The 17,423-nt window shown below is 49.0% G+C and overlaps 1 protein-coding gene across 1 annotated transcript in view; it reads right to left on the reverse strand.

Annotated features, from left to right (window-relative positions):
- Positions 1 to 17,085, reverse strand: part of KIF26A (kinesin family member 26A) — a 172,165-nt gene extending 155,080 nt beyond the window's left edge. The window contains exons 1-2 of the mRNA XM_043980675.1: positions 17,006 to 17,085; positions 11,464 to 11,727 (exon numbers count right to left, since the gene is read on the reverse strand). Coding sequence (XP_043836610.1) covers positions 11,464 to 11,727; positions 17,006 to 17,077 — 336 coding nt within the window. The 5' untranslated portion in view covers positions 17,078 to 17,085. The remainder of the gene's footprint in view (positions 1 to 11,463; positions 11,728 to 17,005) is intronic.
- Between the last annotated feature and the right edge of the window lie 338 nt (positions 17,086 to 17,423).

The following is a 17,423-nucleotide window of genomic DNA, read 5'->3' on the forward strand; positions in this document are numbered from 1 at the left end:
CCCGGAACAGAGGTATCACGTTTCCGCTGGGCTCCCAACGCTCTTGTCTGGTCTTCCTTGAGGAGCGTGAAATCTCCCAACAATAGAAGCAGGAGATTTGCTGCGAGCTAAATGAAAATTGATCATTTACCCACTCCTGGCTGGTGTTCTAATCAATTCTGCACAGGTATTGACATATGGAGATGCCGCCCTCATCTTGGTGAGAAACACAGATCAGATTACAACATTGAAAGGAGGCTAAAGGAGGGGCTGGTCCCTGAGCCAGGAAGGACCCCCTCTTCCCACCGCCCTTCCCCACCCCCACCCCATAACCTCCCCAGCTCCTAATGCCTACAGATCAAGACCTCCACAGGGAAGCAGCATTTGGCATCGGGACAAGGAGCCCATAAAGCTGCCTCCTGGGTAAGATAAATGAGGAGGCGATGACTTTTGATTTTGATTCACTTTCTGGATGAGCAGGACAGCCGTGTCTACACCACAGCACATCATACCGAAAGCACTGCATTTTCCCAAATTCATTATGTCATGTGATCCTCCCAACAGCCATGGGAGGGAGACAGGATGCGGATGATTATACTTGAAACTGGTCTGAAGCACAGTTCAGGTGCCACTTCCTTCTGTACGCCTTTCCTGACACTCCCAGACACCTGCACTCTCTCCCTCTTGAAACGGCTTTGAATTAATTTATAAATACTATGGATTTATGTACTTGTGTGCCATACGTGTTGTAACGCTATCAGTAAACTCACTGAGGGCAGGCACTGTTTCTTCTTTTTCTTCATAACACAGAACCTAACCTGGCCGATGCAAGCACTGAATGCTTAATGAATTGAATTATCCTCATTTGACAGGAGGAGAAAGAAGAGAAAGAGGGGAAAGAGGAGGCAATAAAGGGAGATGGAGGGGAGGACACTGGCCTTTCACTTCAGAGAAGGAAAGAGACTCATCAACAGTCAAACAACCAGAAATCAAACCTCAGTCTCCTGGTTCCAAATTTGGGAACCTTCATTATAAAACACTTCCACACAAGGGTTCCATACATAAGACTACAAGTGCTTCAGAAAAATGGGCAAAAGAAGGAAGGTCAAGATGAATTGTGATGATCAGAATGGAACTTTCCCTGGACTTTCAAAGAAGAGGTTCATGATACATTAGAAATGCAAGGGGAGGCAGCTAGGTGACACCATGGATAAAGCACCAGTCCTGGATTCAGGAGGACCTGAGTTCAACTCTGCCCTCACACACTTGACACTTATTAGCTGTGTGACCCTGGGCAAGTCACTTAACCCCAATTGCCTCACACCAAAAAAAGAAAGAAAAGAAATTCAAGGAAAGCCAATTTGGGTGGGGAGCCCTCAGATGCCAGGGATGGCAGTACCTCTCTGTTCTCAGAATAGTGATACCTTATGAAAGCCAAAGGTCCAGGTGGTTACACATAACTAATTAATGACTACAGCATTCAAACAATAGCAAAGAGCCCCAGCCAGAGGCAATCTGGCCCTGGCAGTGCCCCTGGAACAGTAGCCCTGGCAGAGTAGAATGACCCCTGGACCCGGCTCTGCCACCCACCAACTGAATGACCATAGGCAGGAACTTAACCTCTTTGGTCTCCATTTCCTCTTCTGTAAAATGAGGAATTAGGATTAAGTGGTCATTGAGGTTGCTTCCAGTTCTAAATCCTATAAGCCAACAATATCTCTTGTTTTGTTTTGTTTTGTTTTTCTGGGGTAATGGGGGTTAAGTGACTTGCCCAGGGTCACACAGCTAGTAAGTGTCAAGTGTCTGAGGTCGGATTTGAACTCAGGTCCTCCTGAATCCAGGGCTGGTGCTTTATCCACTGTGTCACCTAGCTGCCCCAACAATATCTCTTAAAATTTCAGACACAGGAGCAGTTATGGTCCTCAGAACAAGTATTCTTACAGCACAACAAATGTTTCCTAGCTGGAAACCCATTTGAAATTATTGAGATATTTGCTGATCTAGAAAAATACTTGAAAACAGGGGCAAGAGTTCTATATTTGAAGTCAAAGGACCTGGCTACCTGTGCGACATTGGACAAGGAACTTAACTTATCCGGGCCTCAGTTTCCTCATCTGTAAAGTGAAGGATTGAGCTTAGATGTCCTCTAAGGTCCCTTCTAGCTCTTTATTTCTCATCCTATTCAACTTTCCAACTCTAAATCCATGACCCTAACTTGGTGTTATGAATTCCAGTGGGGAAGAGATCATTACTGGGTGGAGGGATTAGGTCAGGCTGTCTGGAAAAGGTGATTTAACTGGAATTATTTGAAGGAAAAATATAATGTCACCAAATGGATGGGGTGGGGGGAGAGTTCATTCTAGAATATGGAAAAGTATATAAAGTCATGTGTACAGAAGAGGTCAGGATGAAATAAAAGGACAGAGAATAATCCTGGCTGAAATCGAATATATGGAAAGGATAGGGATTACACCTATAAATATAGGGAACTCCCTGATTAAGAAACTCTCTCCACCAATGCAAGTTGGCACCTTCTCCACAACTTACAGTTCTAGAGAGCTGCCAAGAATACTAAAGGGCTGTGACCTGCCCAGGATCTCATAGCTAGTATACAGCTGAGATGAAACTTGAACTCAGATCTCCCTGGCTCCAAGATCAGCTCTCTATTGACCTCACCATTTTGGCTCTATGGAGACTGGAGACTGGAAAGCTAAGTGGGTGAAAGATGATGAATGGCCTTGAACACCAAGCTGATGTGCCTTGACTTTACCTAGCTGATAACCGTAAAGAAAAGGATGGCCCAAAACCTCAGGAGTCAACCAGGAAAATATTCAGGCAATCCTGTGTTAGGTCCGTGGGAGCATCCTTAGTCAGAGTTTGGCAGCAGCCTCCTTAGTCTGGCCTGTCTACTCGAAGACTTTCCTTCCTAACAGAACAAAAAGCAGCCAACACCAGTATTTCTCTGCCAACTTCCTCTAGCTCCCCCTGGGTTCTTTCCTGAAATGGTAAAGGAAACTGCCCCCAGTCAAGCCGATGAACTCAGGCAGCCAGGACAGGGGTCTAGAGGAAATGATTCAAAGCTTGGTGTGGAAAGCAAATATTTTCATAAACAACAAGACACTGAAACTCCCTCAGTGTTCATACAACTTTCTTCTAGGCTGTATATAGCAATACCCTCGCACCAGCCGGACAGCTAGAAGAGCCCTATACTGAGACGCAAGGGTGCTGTTCGATCCCGGTTCTACCACTGCCTGACCATGTGACCATATAGGAATGTCACAAAAAATATCTGGCATTTTCAAAATCAGTTGGTCCAACCCTCTCACTTTAAAGGTGAAGACACCAACATCCAGAGAAGATGAACTTAGCCAAAGTCGCACTGACTGTCTCTGAAGTTTCTCCATCTTTAAAATGAGAGGACTGAGCTAAGAAGCCTTCCAAGGTCTCTTCTTCACTTTATGAGACAGACTGGTACAATGGGAAGGACACTGTATCTGAAGTCAAGAGACCTGAGCTTAAATCCCAACTCCGACTCTTCCTAACTGTAAGCCTGGGCGACTCACTCTACCTCTCAAAAGCCTCAGTTTCTCCATCTGTAAAATGATCAAAATAATACTTGCACTCTCTACCTAAAAGAATTGAGAGCCCTTTGGAAAACTTGAAGCACTGTAAAAATGAGAGTTGGAATGATGATCTAAGATCGAAGGGAGCATTAGTCAGTGTGTGAAGAGCATTCAACATCCCCTGAAGAGGTCAGACTGTTGCTGGTCCCAGAAAGTTGTGAATCGTCGGCTAGTCTATAGAGGAAGGGACAATTGGAATTTCGTTTCCCCACCATTCCATGCTGCTTCCCCCCACTCCCCTCAGCACAGACACGATGAAACAACTGGGCATTCTAAGGGAAAAGGGAATATCCGTCAGCAGTGAGCAGGTGAAGGGTTTTTTCCTCTCTTGCAGGGCAAGGTCAGCACCAATCCAGAATATCAGAATGACATAGGGATAACCCCCACTTGCTAGCAAAGATCACTCCTCAGTTGAAACATCCCTAGCAGCTGAAAGCCCCTCTCTCTCAGTGGCTCAAATGTCTACTTAGCTTCTGCATTGGTGGGATACTTGGGAATTGGGATGTGAGATACTTTGAGGGCAAGAATGAATGAATGAAAGAAATCAATCCAGTCACAGGTGTTTGTGAGCATCAACTACATGCCTGGTTCTGTAGTTGGAGGGAGGGGAAAGAGGAGAGGGGAGAGAGAACAAGTGGGTCTTTGACAATCTGATGCATGACAAGGTCTGAAACGCATTCATTCAACGAACACTTCCTAAGTGCTTCAGCATGGGTCCCTGGGCTTGCATCTGATAGAGAAGGGGGGGGGATGAGGCATTTATGAAGTTCATTGTGGCATGAGAAGATCTAGTCAAATTCTAGCTCTGCCTCTTATGGCCAGTAGGACCTTTGCAGAAGTCTCTTCCCCACTTCTTGTCTACAGTCATCTCATCTATAGAAGAAGAATGTTAGACCAAATGATCAGGGATGTCCCTTCTAGCTCCAGAGCCTTCCAGACAGGGGATACAGAATGAGCAGAGGTGAGAAAACAGGCAGCCTAAAAACAAAGAAAAAGAAAACAGGCAGCCTGATGTAGGGGAAAGAATGCTGGATTTTAGAGTCTTCGGAACAGCATTCAAATAGTATTGACATCTAATCTATTGTTAGTTAATCCCACTGAGTGACTAGGAGTAAGATATTTCTTTCTAAGGCTCAGTTTCCTCATCTGAAAAGTGGGGGAGTGAGAGTAGATGACCTCTAAGGTCCCCTCCAGTTTGAAATCCTATGATACAGAGTTCAATAGAGCATGCTTGGCCAATGCAAAAGGTTCTTGGAGGGAAGTAGGGACTTCTCACACCTCACCCAGAACAGATTCTACCCCACCCTCATCACTTCCTTTCAATGAATTCCTCTCTTCAAGACCCAGTTCAGTCAATACCTCCTACATCCTTCCTGACCTGTGCTCTCCCTCCCCACTCAACTGAAAGTAATTTCTCCCATTTATAATTTCTCACATCACTTTTCCTGGATTTGTTCTTCCCTCTTTCTCACCCTCCCCCGTATCAAAATATTTGTATACTCATCCATCAGATTTTAAGTTCCTTGCGAACAGAGTTATATCTATCTTTTTTTGTTTGGTTGGTTTGGGGGGGCAGGGCAATGAGGGTTAAGTGACACAGCTAGTAAGTGTCAAGTGACTGAGGCCAGATTTGAATTCAGGTCTTCCTGAATCCAGGGCCAGTGCTTTATCTACTGCACCACCTAGCTGTCCTGTGGGTTGTATCTATCTTAACATGCCCAGGACCAGCATAGGGCCTTAGCCATGGTAAGCACTTAATGTTTATCTTAATTGAATGTAAAGTTTCCAAATTCTTAGGGTACTTTTCCCCAGCTCTATGTATACATTTTCCTAGAGAAGATTCATATTTCCCTCAGTCATCATCACAGCTACTGTGTTCTGCCTATGCAATCAGTCATTATGAAGTGCTTACTGTAAACTACAAACAGTGCTGAGCACCCCAGGATAAATACCAAAAGAAGGGCAAAAACAGTACCTGCCCTCAAGCAGCTCCCATTTCTAAGGGAGGGAGGCAAACATGGAATTATTCAAATAGAAACAAGATAAATACAGAGTAGATAGATGGTCATCCGAGAGGGGAAGCCATGAGTAGCTGGAGGAACCAGGAAACATCTCTTAAAGAAAGTAGAAATTGAGATGATTCTTGAAGAAAGCAATGGAAGCCACTAGTATCTCTCACTGCTCTGCTGCTACTCCAAGAGAGTCAAAATCTCCAAGTCTCTTGGTTCAACCCTCTACCCAAGTAGGGGAAGGTCAAGAGTTAACACTTCCCACTTTGGAGGGGGTGGGAGTCAGGGGGAAGGATGGATTTTAAATCTTTCTACAAGATTGCTTTGATCACAGATGTTCCTATACCATGAGGGAGGCAGTACTTCTAGTGCCCTAGGAAAGGGAAACTGCCTTTTTCTTTTTACCACTGGGGTGGGCTTTATGTTGCCATCTAAAGGAGGCAGCAGGGAACTTAGTACATTCAATATGGAGGGCAGTTGATAGAGATGAGGAAGCTGGAAAACAGTGGAAGGGAACAGATCGTCTTTGTGATGATTTTGAGTAACCATTGGAGACTATGATCCTGATTTTCAGGTGAGAGAAACCCCATCTGAACCCATTTATGTATCCTTGTTTTCACTTAAGGGGAGAGATAATGGGTCCCACCTGAGTGCCATGCCTTATTCCCCTTCTAATCAGGAGACTTTCTGATTTATTTATTGGGGGGGGGGCAGGGCAATGAGGGTTAAGTGACTTGCCCAGGGTCACACAGCTAGTTAAGTGTCAAGTGTCTGAGGCTGGATTTGAACTCAGGTGTTCCTGAATCCAAGGCCAGTGCTTTATCCACTGTGCCACCCAGCTGCCCCCTTCTGATGCTTTTATAGTGAAATTTGTATTATAGAATAAACCACTCATCTCAATCTACAATTCCCAGTTGGGTAAATGGGAAATGGATGGGGATTCATCCTTGAAATGAGGATAATATTACTTGGTCTACACAGTCATTGAGAAGATTAAATAAGATAAGAATACAGAATTGTAGAGAGTGAGGACACTATCAAACAGATACCCTCCTTTCATAGGTGAGGAAACTGAGTTCACATAGGTTAAATGACTTACTTGCTGGAAATCACACAGCTAGAAAGCAGAGTCCACTGTCTAAATAATCTTCTGGATTTCAAAGCCAGCACACCTTGTTGTTCCTTCCATGTACCAAATAAATGTGGATTGTTAATATCAATATATTCATTTCTTTGAGTTAAGATCTCCATTTTTTAAAAATCACCTTTTTATCCAGAAGAGTAACTATTAGGAGTTAGTACAGGCTGGTGAACTGGAAAAAGCCTTGGATCTGAGGCCAAAAGACCTGGGTTCAAATCCCAGTTTTTCTTTTTACTACCTATGTGACCTTGAGCAAATTTCTTCTCACTCTGGGACTCAGTTTCCTCCTCTGTGTAATAAGTAAGGTAAGATGGTTCCTCCAACTTTCAACAGCCTCCTTCCTGACATCCTATTACTTAAAACTACCCATTCTTGTCTTTTACTACTGACTCATCCAAAGCACTGACAGTTATCCCATTCATTCTGGTTTTTCAAAGCAGAAATACAAGGAGTGAATAAATAGTTCATGAGTTTGGGGGGTTTTGGTTTTTGTTTTTGGCCTTGCTCCAGGAAGAAACACACAGATTAAAAAAATAAAAAATAAAGAAGAGCCACCCAATGAATGAGATGGCCTTGATCTTATTACCCCTCAAAACTGAAGGGAATTCCTTCTCAATATGCTGAGAAGAGATAGAAAATACAGGTCCTTCCTACAGAGTTACTGACCATTGAACTCCCCTGGAAAAATACAAGGCCTGCAAAGTGAATCTGGCAGCTAGAGGACACAATGGATAGAGGACTGGCCTGGAGTTAGGAGTACAGGAGGTCAAAGCCAGCCTCAGATACTTACTAGCTGTGTGACCCTGGGCAAGTCACTTAAACCTCTGTCTGCCTCAGTTCCTAAAGTGTAAAATGGAGATAATAATAGTACCTTCCCCCCAGTGTTTTAAAAATCAAATGATATTTGACTGAGGATACTTCACTCAGCAGCAGAGTACCTGTTGCCTCACCTCAATTTCCTCCCCTCCCACCAAAGACCATAGTATTTAAAGCAGGAAGAGACCTTTAAATCACCAATTCCAGCCTCCTCATTTCATAGAAAAAGAAACTGAGGCACAAAGCTATTTGAAAAATCGATTAGCACCGTACATGGCCAATCGTACTTCAATAAATGCTCATTTCTTTCCTTTCTTCATTCCTCTGGCTTTCTTCCAAATACATCTGACCATAAGCTGAACCCAAATAGGACTTGCAGGAACTTTAAACAATGAGAGATGGGATAAGGTCATAGCGATGGAAACACCTTTAAGGACTGTTCATTGCAACAGCCCATTGGAATTAGCATTCTTGTTTCTCATTAGCTTCCCTCAAAAAAGCAGAGAATTTTCAGAAAACAACTTTATACCCAGTTAGCCAACACACAACCATGCCCATGCATGTCCAGAGACAGAAGCCAGGGTTCAAGTTCTGGCTGTAACATGAACTCCCTCTCAGGAGGATCTTGGGCAAATCTTTCATCTGCTAAAAGGGGAGGGGGGCACTGAGCTAGAATCTTCTCTAAGGTCCTTCCTAGCTCTGATATAGAAATTCTATGAGTCTATAGTTCCAGACACAAAACTTTCCACATGGGCAGCATTTCATCATGATCACACCCAACAAACAGGATGAGAAAACCCAGCTTCAGAAACTGGCCAGCTGCTGGATCCCTGTAACCTGTCTCTGAGGAGTTACCCTCATCCTTGGGTCAACTACAAAACAGTCTCCTTTGTGACTCAGAGAAAAAAAATCTCCTGATATCTCTACTCAGCCCCTCTCAGGAGTAACCAGAGACTCCAGAGGAGTGCTCTCTCTTTCATCAGTTGCTGAGTTTGTTTCCAAGCTACACCCCCTTGACTCCCCCATGGGACCTGGGCTGGTCCAGTAGGTAGAGGAGCTGCCGAAAGATCTCTTGGTTATCACAGCCAATGACACCCATCATCAGAGTATGGTAAGTTCAAAGGAGTTGTCTCTGCCTCCTGGGAGATAGAACAAGTGAAAGAGGTTATCTTGATGTTCAGATTAAGGTCTTCTAGCTGCTGTGGAAAGAAACTGCCTTTATTTCATTAAGGAGAGGGGAAAAAAAGGGATGACATGTAACAGGCTAACAAGGGGATGAGAAGATGACGATGATGACCTAGGATGCTTCACTCAGCAGCAGATTGTCTGTTTTCTCCCCTCAATTTCCTCCCCATCCACCAGAGACCATAGTATTTAAAGCAGAAAGGAACTTTTGAAATCACCTATTGCAACCTCCTCATTTCATAGAGAAAGAAACTGAGGCACAGGGCTATTAAGTGACTTGCCCAAGGTAACAGAGCAGAGATTCCAACCCAGGTCCCCTAACTCTAGTATACCTGGGAAGATTAAAGGGAACGGAGGCGCATGCCCATACAAGCTTTGGTACTTATTATAACCTTGTCCTGTGGCATCAGCATTTGTCAATCGGGTTTCAGGGATGAATGCCTACTTTATTACCTCTAGGTTTTTGACCCCACCCTTCTCTCCCCACCACTACCATCCCATACTATGAGGTAACCCAGCCTCAGTTTCAATCTCTAACCCCTAAAAGGAGGGAGAGACCTGGCCCTGGATTGCACTTGGTGACAGATTTTCAATTAATTCTTTTCTTTGCCTACTTTGAAAGGCTAAGAGGGGAAACCGGGATAGGTTTACTCATCCTGGAGGTCTTCTCAAAGACAGATGCCTGAGAGAGGCAGGATGGGGACCACACAGGAGGCCTTTACTGACAGGTCTCCTCACCTGACCTCTCCAGCACCAAACAACATGTATTTATTCCTCTTCAGAGGCTCCAGTTACTATCCCTCTGGAGAGAATCCTCATGGCATTCCCACGAGAGGCACAGACCCTGAAAAGAAACTGAAAAACTGGAGGATTATATGGTCTGGGCAAATTCAACCCATCTCTGGCCCGACAACAGAAATATTGCACTTTGCTGGGCCACAATGTACAACATACAACAGATCGAGAGCTGGAAAGGGCCTTAGAGATCACTGAACCCGATTTTACAGTTGAAGAAACTGCGGTTCAGAGAGACAAAATCCAGAGTCACCTGGGTCCTACCTTGGCCAAGCTAGGTTTCAGACCCAAAGCTTATGTTCTTTCTACTGTACAAATTGCTGTATCAAAAAAAGTCATTATCCTTCATGTGAGAAACCAACCTCCTGAAGATGAGGTTAGCTGATCCTCAAACAATAGAAACATCTCGTTGCTGGGCCCAAACTCCAAGCTTTTCCAGCTTGGCAGAACCTGCCAGCACTCGTGTCTCTGCTAAAAGAGCTTTCAGTTATCCATGGTCACCTCTGAGCCACAGTGAGGCATCAGAGAAGGGCTACACATTAGGCCATAAAATAACTCACATGTATATGAGATTACTGTATTTAGAACTGGAAGGAATCTCAGAGGTAACTTATTACAACCTCCACATTTTGACAGGGGAGAATCAAGGCCCAGAGAGCTTAAGGGACTTGCCTGAAGACATTCGAGTAGTAAAGATCAGAACTAAAATTCCAACCCAAGTCTGCAGATTCCAAGTACACAATTCTTTTCAAGCTATTCTCTTCCCACTGCCCCCTCTTCACACACACACACACACACACACACACACACACACACACACATTCACCAGCTATATTTAGATTCAATAGGAATTATGCTGACTTCCCAGGAACTTTTTCAATAAGTCTGAAGGTCAAGAGGGATTGGTTTCCTCTGGAGACCCCCAATCTCACAAGACTTTGCAAACATCCAGGGCAGCATTGTTTAGGAAAACAATGTCCCACATGAAGTCCAAACCCAAGGGTCCCAAGGCCCCTAGTTCAGCTTTTATCAGGCTTCTGGCCAGTCCTTTCCACTTATTTTAGCGAGGGCAGGGATAAAACACAGCTGTGGGCTACCTGCCTCCAGTCTGATGGTTTCCTCCCCCCACCCCCACCCCAAGTCCTGCCAAAAGCAGCAACTGTATACACAGAGGGAAAACTGAAAGTGAATACCCAATATATTCATATAGCCATGTGTATGCCAGGACCAGGGAGATAGAATAAAAACTCATCAGAGAAGCAGTTTGATAGAATGAAGACAGCATTCCACCAAGAATCATAAAGGCCTAAATCCAAATTCTAGCTCCCCCTACAGGACACATGGAGTATGAGTGCTGTGTGGTCGTGAGTAAATCACTTAACTTCTCTGATCATCAGCGTTCCCAAATGTCAAATAAGAGGTTGGACTAGTCCCTTCTAGCTCTAGATCTTATGAAAACCTATAAATCTCCCCTGAACTATGTAAATCACCACACTAAAAGACGAAGTCAAGCACAGACCAGATAGTTTGGCCCATTTTCCACTCTCCCGAAGGCCAAACCTCTTCCATTTGCTTCTCTATCCTTTCCACCGGCAGTCCTGGTTTAACCCTTATTCCCCAAAAGATGTCTGGGTGGAAGATTCAGGACAGCCCAAGCAGCAGAGTCTACTGCATGGTACCGGCTTCGGCATTCTTAGGCACACACAAAAGCTCTTCTTGCTCTCTCTGTGGAATGTCTGCGACAACCCGATTGCCCTCTCTCCCAACATGCACATAACTCCCCTTCCCCAAACGTGTGAATCTGCTGGGATTCGACCAGACAAGCACCTTCCTAGGCCTTAGGAGGGGGCTCAGGGTTGGTGCAGAGTCGTTAAGAACACAAGAAAACTCGGTAACGCGGCAGTGAATGACTTACCCCGAGGGGCGTACCCTGCCCACCGACCAGTTTCCAGGCCTGTCTCTTGAGTTCGGCTAGTTTGGTCTGACAGTGGCGGCACCAGCCCCCTCTCCCGGATCTCTCAAAGTGGCCAGGTTCCGACCCGGCTCCAGCCCCAGCGCCGGCTCCCTCGGGCGGGGGTCGGTTGCCACATCGATCCTCGTCTGGGGGCGCAGCCGGCAGCCTCTTCCGTGGGGACAGCTCCAGGGGCAGCGGCTCCCGGCACGGGCTTCCCTCGGCCACCTGCGGGGAGGCGGGGCAAAGTGAACGGTGAGACAGCGGAAGAGCAAACGGTGTCCTGACTCTCCCGGTACCCACACCCCAAATATCCAGCTCCCCCCAAACTGGCACCCACTCTCGTCCCAACACCCTCCAAACTCTTTTAAGTAGCCACACAACTTCTTCAGGCTGACGTACACACCTAGGAAACTGTGCCCTGACACACTCGACACCCCCCCCCCAAACAACCCACATTTAAATTCACCCCGTCACTCACTCCCTCAATAACCCAGAGGTGACTTTTCAAGCTCCATACAACCCCAAGCTATCAGAACAAGCGACACCCCTCAATTCTCAAACTGCACCCCAAAGTCGAAACTGAGGAGATACTGGGCCAGACAAAAGAGACTGAGTGTATTTCTCATCTTGAGATCGGCCCCCACTCCCACCCCCCAGCTAAAGTCACGCATCTCCTCCCTGTGACCCCTCTCCCAAGAAAACATCGATCATTACTCCCTTCCCCCTAAAGTCCAAGGAGCGGGTAACTTGGGGGTTCCTGGCCCCGGGGGCTGCACTCTGTTCCCGGAGAAATCAAACAAAAATGAAGGGGAAAAGAGCAGGCGTCGGGTACCGAGCGAGAGTTATTGTGCCAGGGCAGTGACCTCTCCTAGCTTCCCGGACCAACCACACTCACCTCACCCCATTCCCTGGGTTATCTTCCCCCGCCCCAGGAATCTTAAGAGTAGCGCATAACGTCCGAAAAAGAAAGCGTTATGTCAGGGGAAGGGCGCACAGCGCAGGGCCCCCTATTTCCCCAGCAGAAGTAGCACTATAGTGGGGGAAGTGGGGAGCGCTGTGCAGAAGGCCAGGGCCCCTAGCTCTCCCCAGAAGAAGCGCGAAGGCCAGGGATTGGGGAGCCCTACGCCGAGGGAGAACGACACAGCCAGAGTCCCGAGTCCCCTCTGCCCTTAAAGACTCGCTACCAGGAGAAGTAAAGCGGAGCTTTACTACAAGCACCCAGAAGCCCCCTTTCCTCGAAGTCAGGAGCGCTACACCCAGGAGGGGCTAGCCCTCCACGAGGGGTGAGCAACACCCACAAACACACGGACGCGGTCAAAGCCCCCCTCATCCCTCAGAAAAGCGATATACCAGGGGCCCCGCTATGCCGGGGGGAGTGCCGCGGCTGCCCATGGCCGGGCTGCGGCCGCTGCAGCTGGGGCGCAACTGGAAGCGGTAGCTGGGGGCCTGGCCCGATCTATGCTGGCTCTGCGGGCGCGGCGGTGACTACGTGATCCGGCTCCTTCCCGCCCCCATGGCCCGAGTCCGGAGTAGTCCAAAGTTTTGGGGGCGGCAAGTTTGGTGAGAGCTAACCCGGAGGGCGGGAACCTGGCTGAGCCGGGGCGGGGTGGGGCGGGGCTTCCAGGGAGAAAAAGGCGGAGCCGGTGGAAGGTGGCTGGGGAGACTGGGCGGGGGACAGCCGCCAAGCCGAGAGAGTGGGCAGGGCCTGGCAGAGAAGGTGAGGGGAAGGGAAAGCCTGTCTGTCACTCACTCTCCCGCTCCCCTAGCGCGGACTCTAAACCAGAAGGGGAGGGGAGGGAAGGAGAAGGAATAAGGAGAGAGCTGAGCTGGGGGAAGGGTAGATTTTTTTTCCCCTTTGGCACAGCATCTGGAGGTGTGGGGGAGGAGAGGGAACAGTGGAGTGGAGGAGGGGGCACCTAGGCCAGGGCCCCATCCTCTACACTCTATTAGTGTGTAACAGGAGGAAATTGCCCAGCTGAAAGCCGGTTGGTTGAGAACGGGGAGAGCCCAACATTGGAGAGGGAGAGATTTCAGGATGAAAGACACCCTCAGCCTCTTCCCCAGGACACTCCTACCCAGTACCTTCAGTTTCCCCATTCCTATACTGAAGAATCGAAATCGCTTCTTTGCCCAAGGCCCAGACTCCTGTCTACTTGGAGTCATAGAACAGATATCGTCGAAGCTGGCAGGGACTTTAGACAGATGGAGAGACTAAAGGCCTAAAAAGGGGGTGGTACTTGTCCCTATGTCGGGAGTTAGTTAGCCCAGTAAAGGATAAATAAAGCCCATGTCTTGACCTTCTGTAGGCACCGGTCCCTCTCCATTGGCCCTCAGCTGTATCTTTGTATGTCTTTCTATATATGCCTGTGGTTCTGTATATATAGTATCTGTTTCTATATATACTGTGTGTCTCTATATATACACGGTATCCATGTGTGTCTGTCACTAAGTGATTAGCATGTGTCAAATTGGATTCAACAAGCATTTATTAAGCTATTTGAGCTGGGAAGAGAGACAAATTTGCCTTGTTCTAGGAGGTGGGGACATTGTGCGTCTAATTGTTTATCTTTGTGAGGGTGTGTCTGATTATCTGTGTATCTCTGTGTTACTGTACCTATCATTGTGTGTCTGTACCTATAACTGTAGCTAGCTGTGGTTGTTGGCTGGGTATATGTTGTAAGAAAATATCTGACATATGGTGACCCTACCTCCAAAATTAATTGTCTATTTGCAAGGGTTGCTTCCCAAATGAAAGCTCACTCAGCTCACCCATCCACTCCTCCCCACAGTGACCCAAGTCTCTTCTCCCGCCCTCAAATGTGACAGCCCCGTACACTCCAATCCCTATCCCCACGCCCTCGGGTCCAAACACAAGCTTCTCACAGTTCGGGGTCGCCCAGCAGGCTGAGAGAGGCAGTGGGAGCAGGGAGTTGGAGGAGGGAAGGACTTCGCCTCCTGCCCCGGAGAACTGTACCTGGAGAGGATAGCCTCGATGCAATGGAAGCGCCAAGCCTGCCTGATCTGTTACGCCAGTGCCATCTGCTGGCCACGGCCGGCTCGGCAACACTGAGAGGGAATTGACTCAAACACGCGGACGGAGAGACACACCAAGCAAGAGACACAGGGGCAGTGGGAGAGGAAAGGGTAAGGGAAAGAGAGTGGGAGAAAAATCAAACCCAGAAAAGATAGAATTATTAACTTTAGCCCAGAAAGATCAATAAAAAGGGTAACAATAACGCAGAAACACAAAAGAGATAGAGAGACATCACAGACAGAAGGGCCAATTTGTAAGACAGGAGCCAGAGACAAGAGAGCTTGAAGAGACAAAGAGATGGAGCACACTACACAGGAACAGGCACACCATTTCAAGAACATACACAAAAGAACGCCACACATATATATGTATGCACACACTTTCCTCCCAGAGGCATCTCTCTCCCCTCCTCAAGGTGGAGGTTGGGGGAAGCGGGGGGGAGGGGGGGGAACTAACTAGCCAGGGTTTTGTCCTTTGGGTTCATCTCCATCAGCCCAAGGACCGCTCAGGTTCAGCCTAAAGAGGTCAGCCTCACCCTAGCCTTGTCCTGTCCCACTACTTCAGAAAGACCTGGGAAGGTCGGAGAGCTTGTCTGGGAAGAACCCACCCCCAACCCTGGGCTGTGTCTGGAAAAACAGAAGGGATTGACTTTGCTCCTATTATCTAGGACTTATTCCTGCCGCGGATCCTGCCCAGTCCCTGTCATTTTCCTCCAGCAAGTGGGAAGTCGGTGGCAGGGAAGGGGAGAACAGTTCCCTGATAATTTTGCAAACTCAGCCGGGTCTACAACACGAGTTTAAGTGCATTGATTGAAGGCCGCGTGGTACGTGCTGCTAGCCTGGACCAGGAAGTGGGAGGGGTTGCTCCGTGGGGGAAAGGTTCGAGGTTCGACACCTAGTAGTTCCTACTCCAATCCCAGGGTTTCCAGAGGACCGTTCCCCACCCCCCCCACCCCCACACACAGTCTCCACCTCTAGCAGTGGGCTCGACTCTCTTTATTCAGCTCCACTCCACCTGATGCGCCCAGCAAACGCCCAGCTCTCCAGTGGCCCCGCCCCAGTTCTATTGCAGGATAGCTCCCCTAACTGCTGCTTCCTCTCCCTCTCCCGATCACCACCTTCTACTCCATCTCACTCCCCACCACCACCACCACCACCTCTTTCCTCCCCTTCCACCAAGCACCGGCAGCGGCTGCCACGCGCCCCTCCCCGTGGCGTGGTCCCGTACATTCCTTATCTAGAACCTTGTAACAGGAGTCGCGCTCGCGCGCGCGCCCACCAACACACACGCACGTGTGTGTCCCTGGACCCGCGGTGCAATGTCTAGGCCCCACCCCCAACTTCTCCCCACAAATGCAACACCTTACATGCATACATACATACATACATACACACGCGCGCACACACACACACATATACACACGCAAGCACGCGCGCACACGACTCCATAAACCATATCTCTTTGGGTCTTGGGGGTGGGGATTGACGTGGGGGAGGGGGACAAAGAGGAAATTCAAGTTTCCGGATTGGGAAAGAAAGGAGGCAACCCAACCTGCCCCCTCCTCTAATACTGGAATGTTTCCTTAACTAAGAGGCTGAGGCTAGGGTTGGACCCTAGGAGACATCTGAACCACCTCTGCCCCCCACTCCCAACCACCCCCACCCCCTATCCCCAGTCTCAGGCTTTCAATCCAATACGCTCCTGGCAAGGATTTTCCAGGACTGAAAGGGAGCTTGGAATGGAGGGAGGGAGCAGTGAAAAGCAAATGCCTCATGGGACGAACCCCGGCCCCGAAATCCTCACCCGACCAGGGCTTGGAGGTCAGGGACAAGCCTGGCTCACTCCGGCTTAGGAACCCTACCCTGGCCGCGCCCTAGGAATGCTGGGGTTCCCCGTTAAGATCCTGGTACTGGGATCCCCATCTCCTTTACCCCTTCCCTCCCCCAACTCGTCTCAGGATAATAGGGGTAAGTTTGGTTGGGAGTTGCCTTGCCTTGGACACCCCCAGTCCCAGCAGTACCACAAACCGAGAGTTAACACAACAGTGTCTTCAAAGTCTCGTTGGACGGCGCCTGGTGCTGAAATAGAGGAAGGTGTTGGCTTTGGGCGTGGGGGGAGGGGAGGAAGCTGCCTCGACCAGAAGCTAGAGCAATACCACCCCCACCTCCCCGCCCCTCTCTACCCTCCCCCTGCTAACAGCCTCCCGCTCCGCATCCCTGTCAGTTGTCCTCCCCTTGAGCTGGGGAGCTGCCTTCTGGGGGTGGGTACATCCCGGGCACCGACAACCCCGCTCCAAGTTTCCACTCGAGAGACAAGTATGGTGAAGTCAGCCCTGGTTCCTCTGCTTCGACCGTCCGCCCCGCTCAGCGCCCCCACCCCCCACCCTGGGTCCTCGAAACATCCAGAAGTAGGGGTTCGGGGAGGCTGGGGGAGGGGCTGGGGTTCACGCACTGCCCAGGCCCCCCTCACCTTTCCTCTCCTGCGCAGGAGGTGACTTGTGAAGCCGAAGATAATCTCCGAGTCCAGGCAGAGAGCGCCCATCTCCAGCAGAGTGGGCGCTTTCCTCTGGGCGCCCGGCGCAGGCTCGGCAGGTTTCGGCAAAGCCATCCTGTTAGCGCTGGGGAGCTTGAGAGAACAAGTGGCTGGAGGCGGGCGGGCTGGAAATCGCCTGTCCGCGCCTCCGGGCTCCCTGTCACTGCTCCCTCATGCCTGCGGAGCTGACTCCAGGCGCCCTCTGTGCCGCCGCCGCCTCCTCTCCGCGCCTGGCTCCAGAGGGTGGAAGGCGCTCTGCAGGTCCCGCCCGCAGCCGCCGCCGCGTAGCTAGCTGTTCCACTCGCCCGCCCGCTTGCTCGCCGGCTTGCTCTTGCTCTCTCCGCACCGCTTGCCA

This window comes from Dromiciops gliroides, chromosome 2, assembly GCF_019393635.1.
Source record: "Dromiciops gliroides isolate mDroGli1 chromosome 2, mDroGli1.pri, whole genome shotgun sequence".
Lineage (NCBI taxonomy): Eukaryota > Metazoa > Chordata > Mammalia > Microbiotheria > Microbiotheriidae > Dromiciops > Dromiciops gliroides.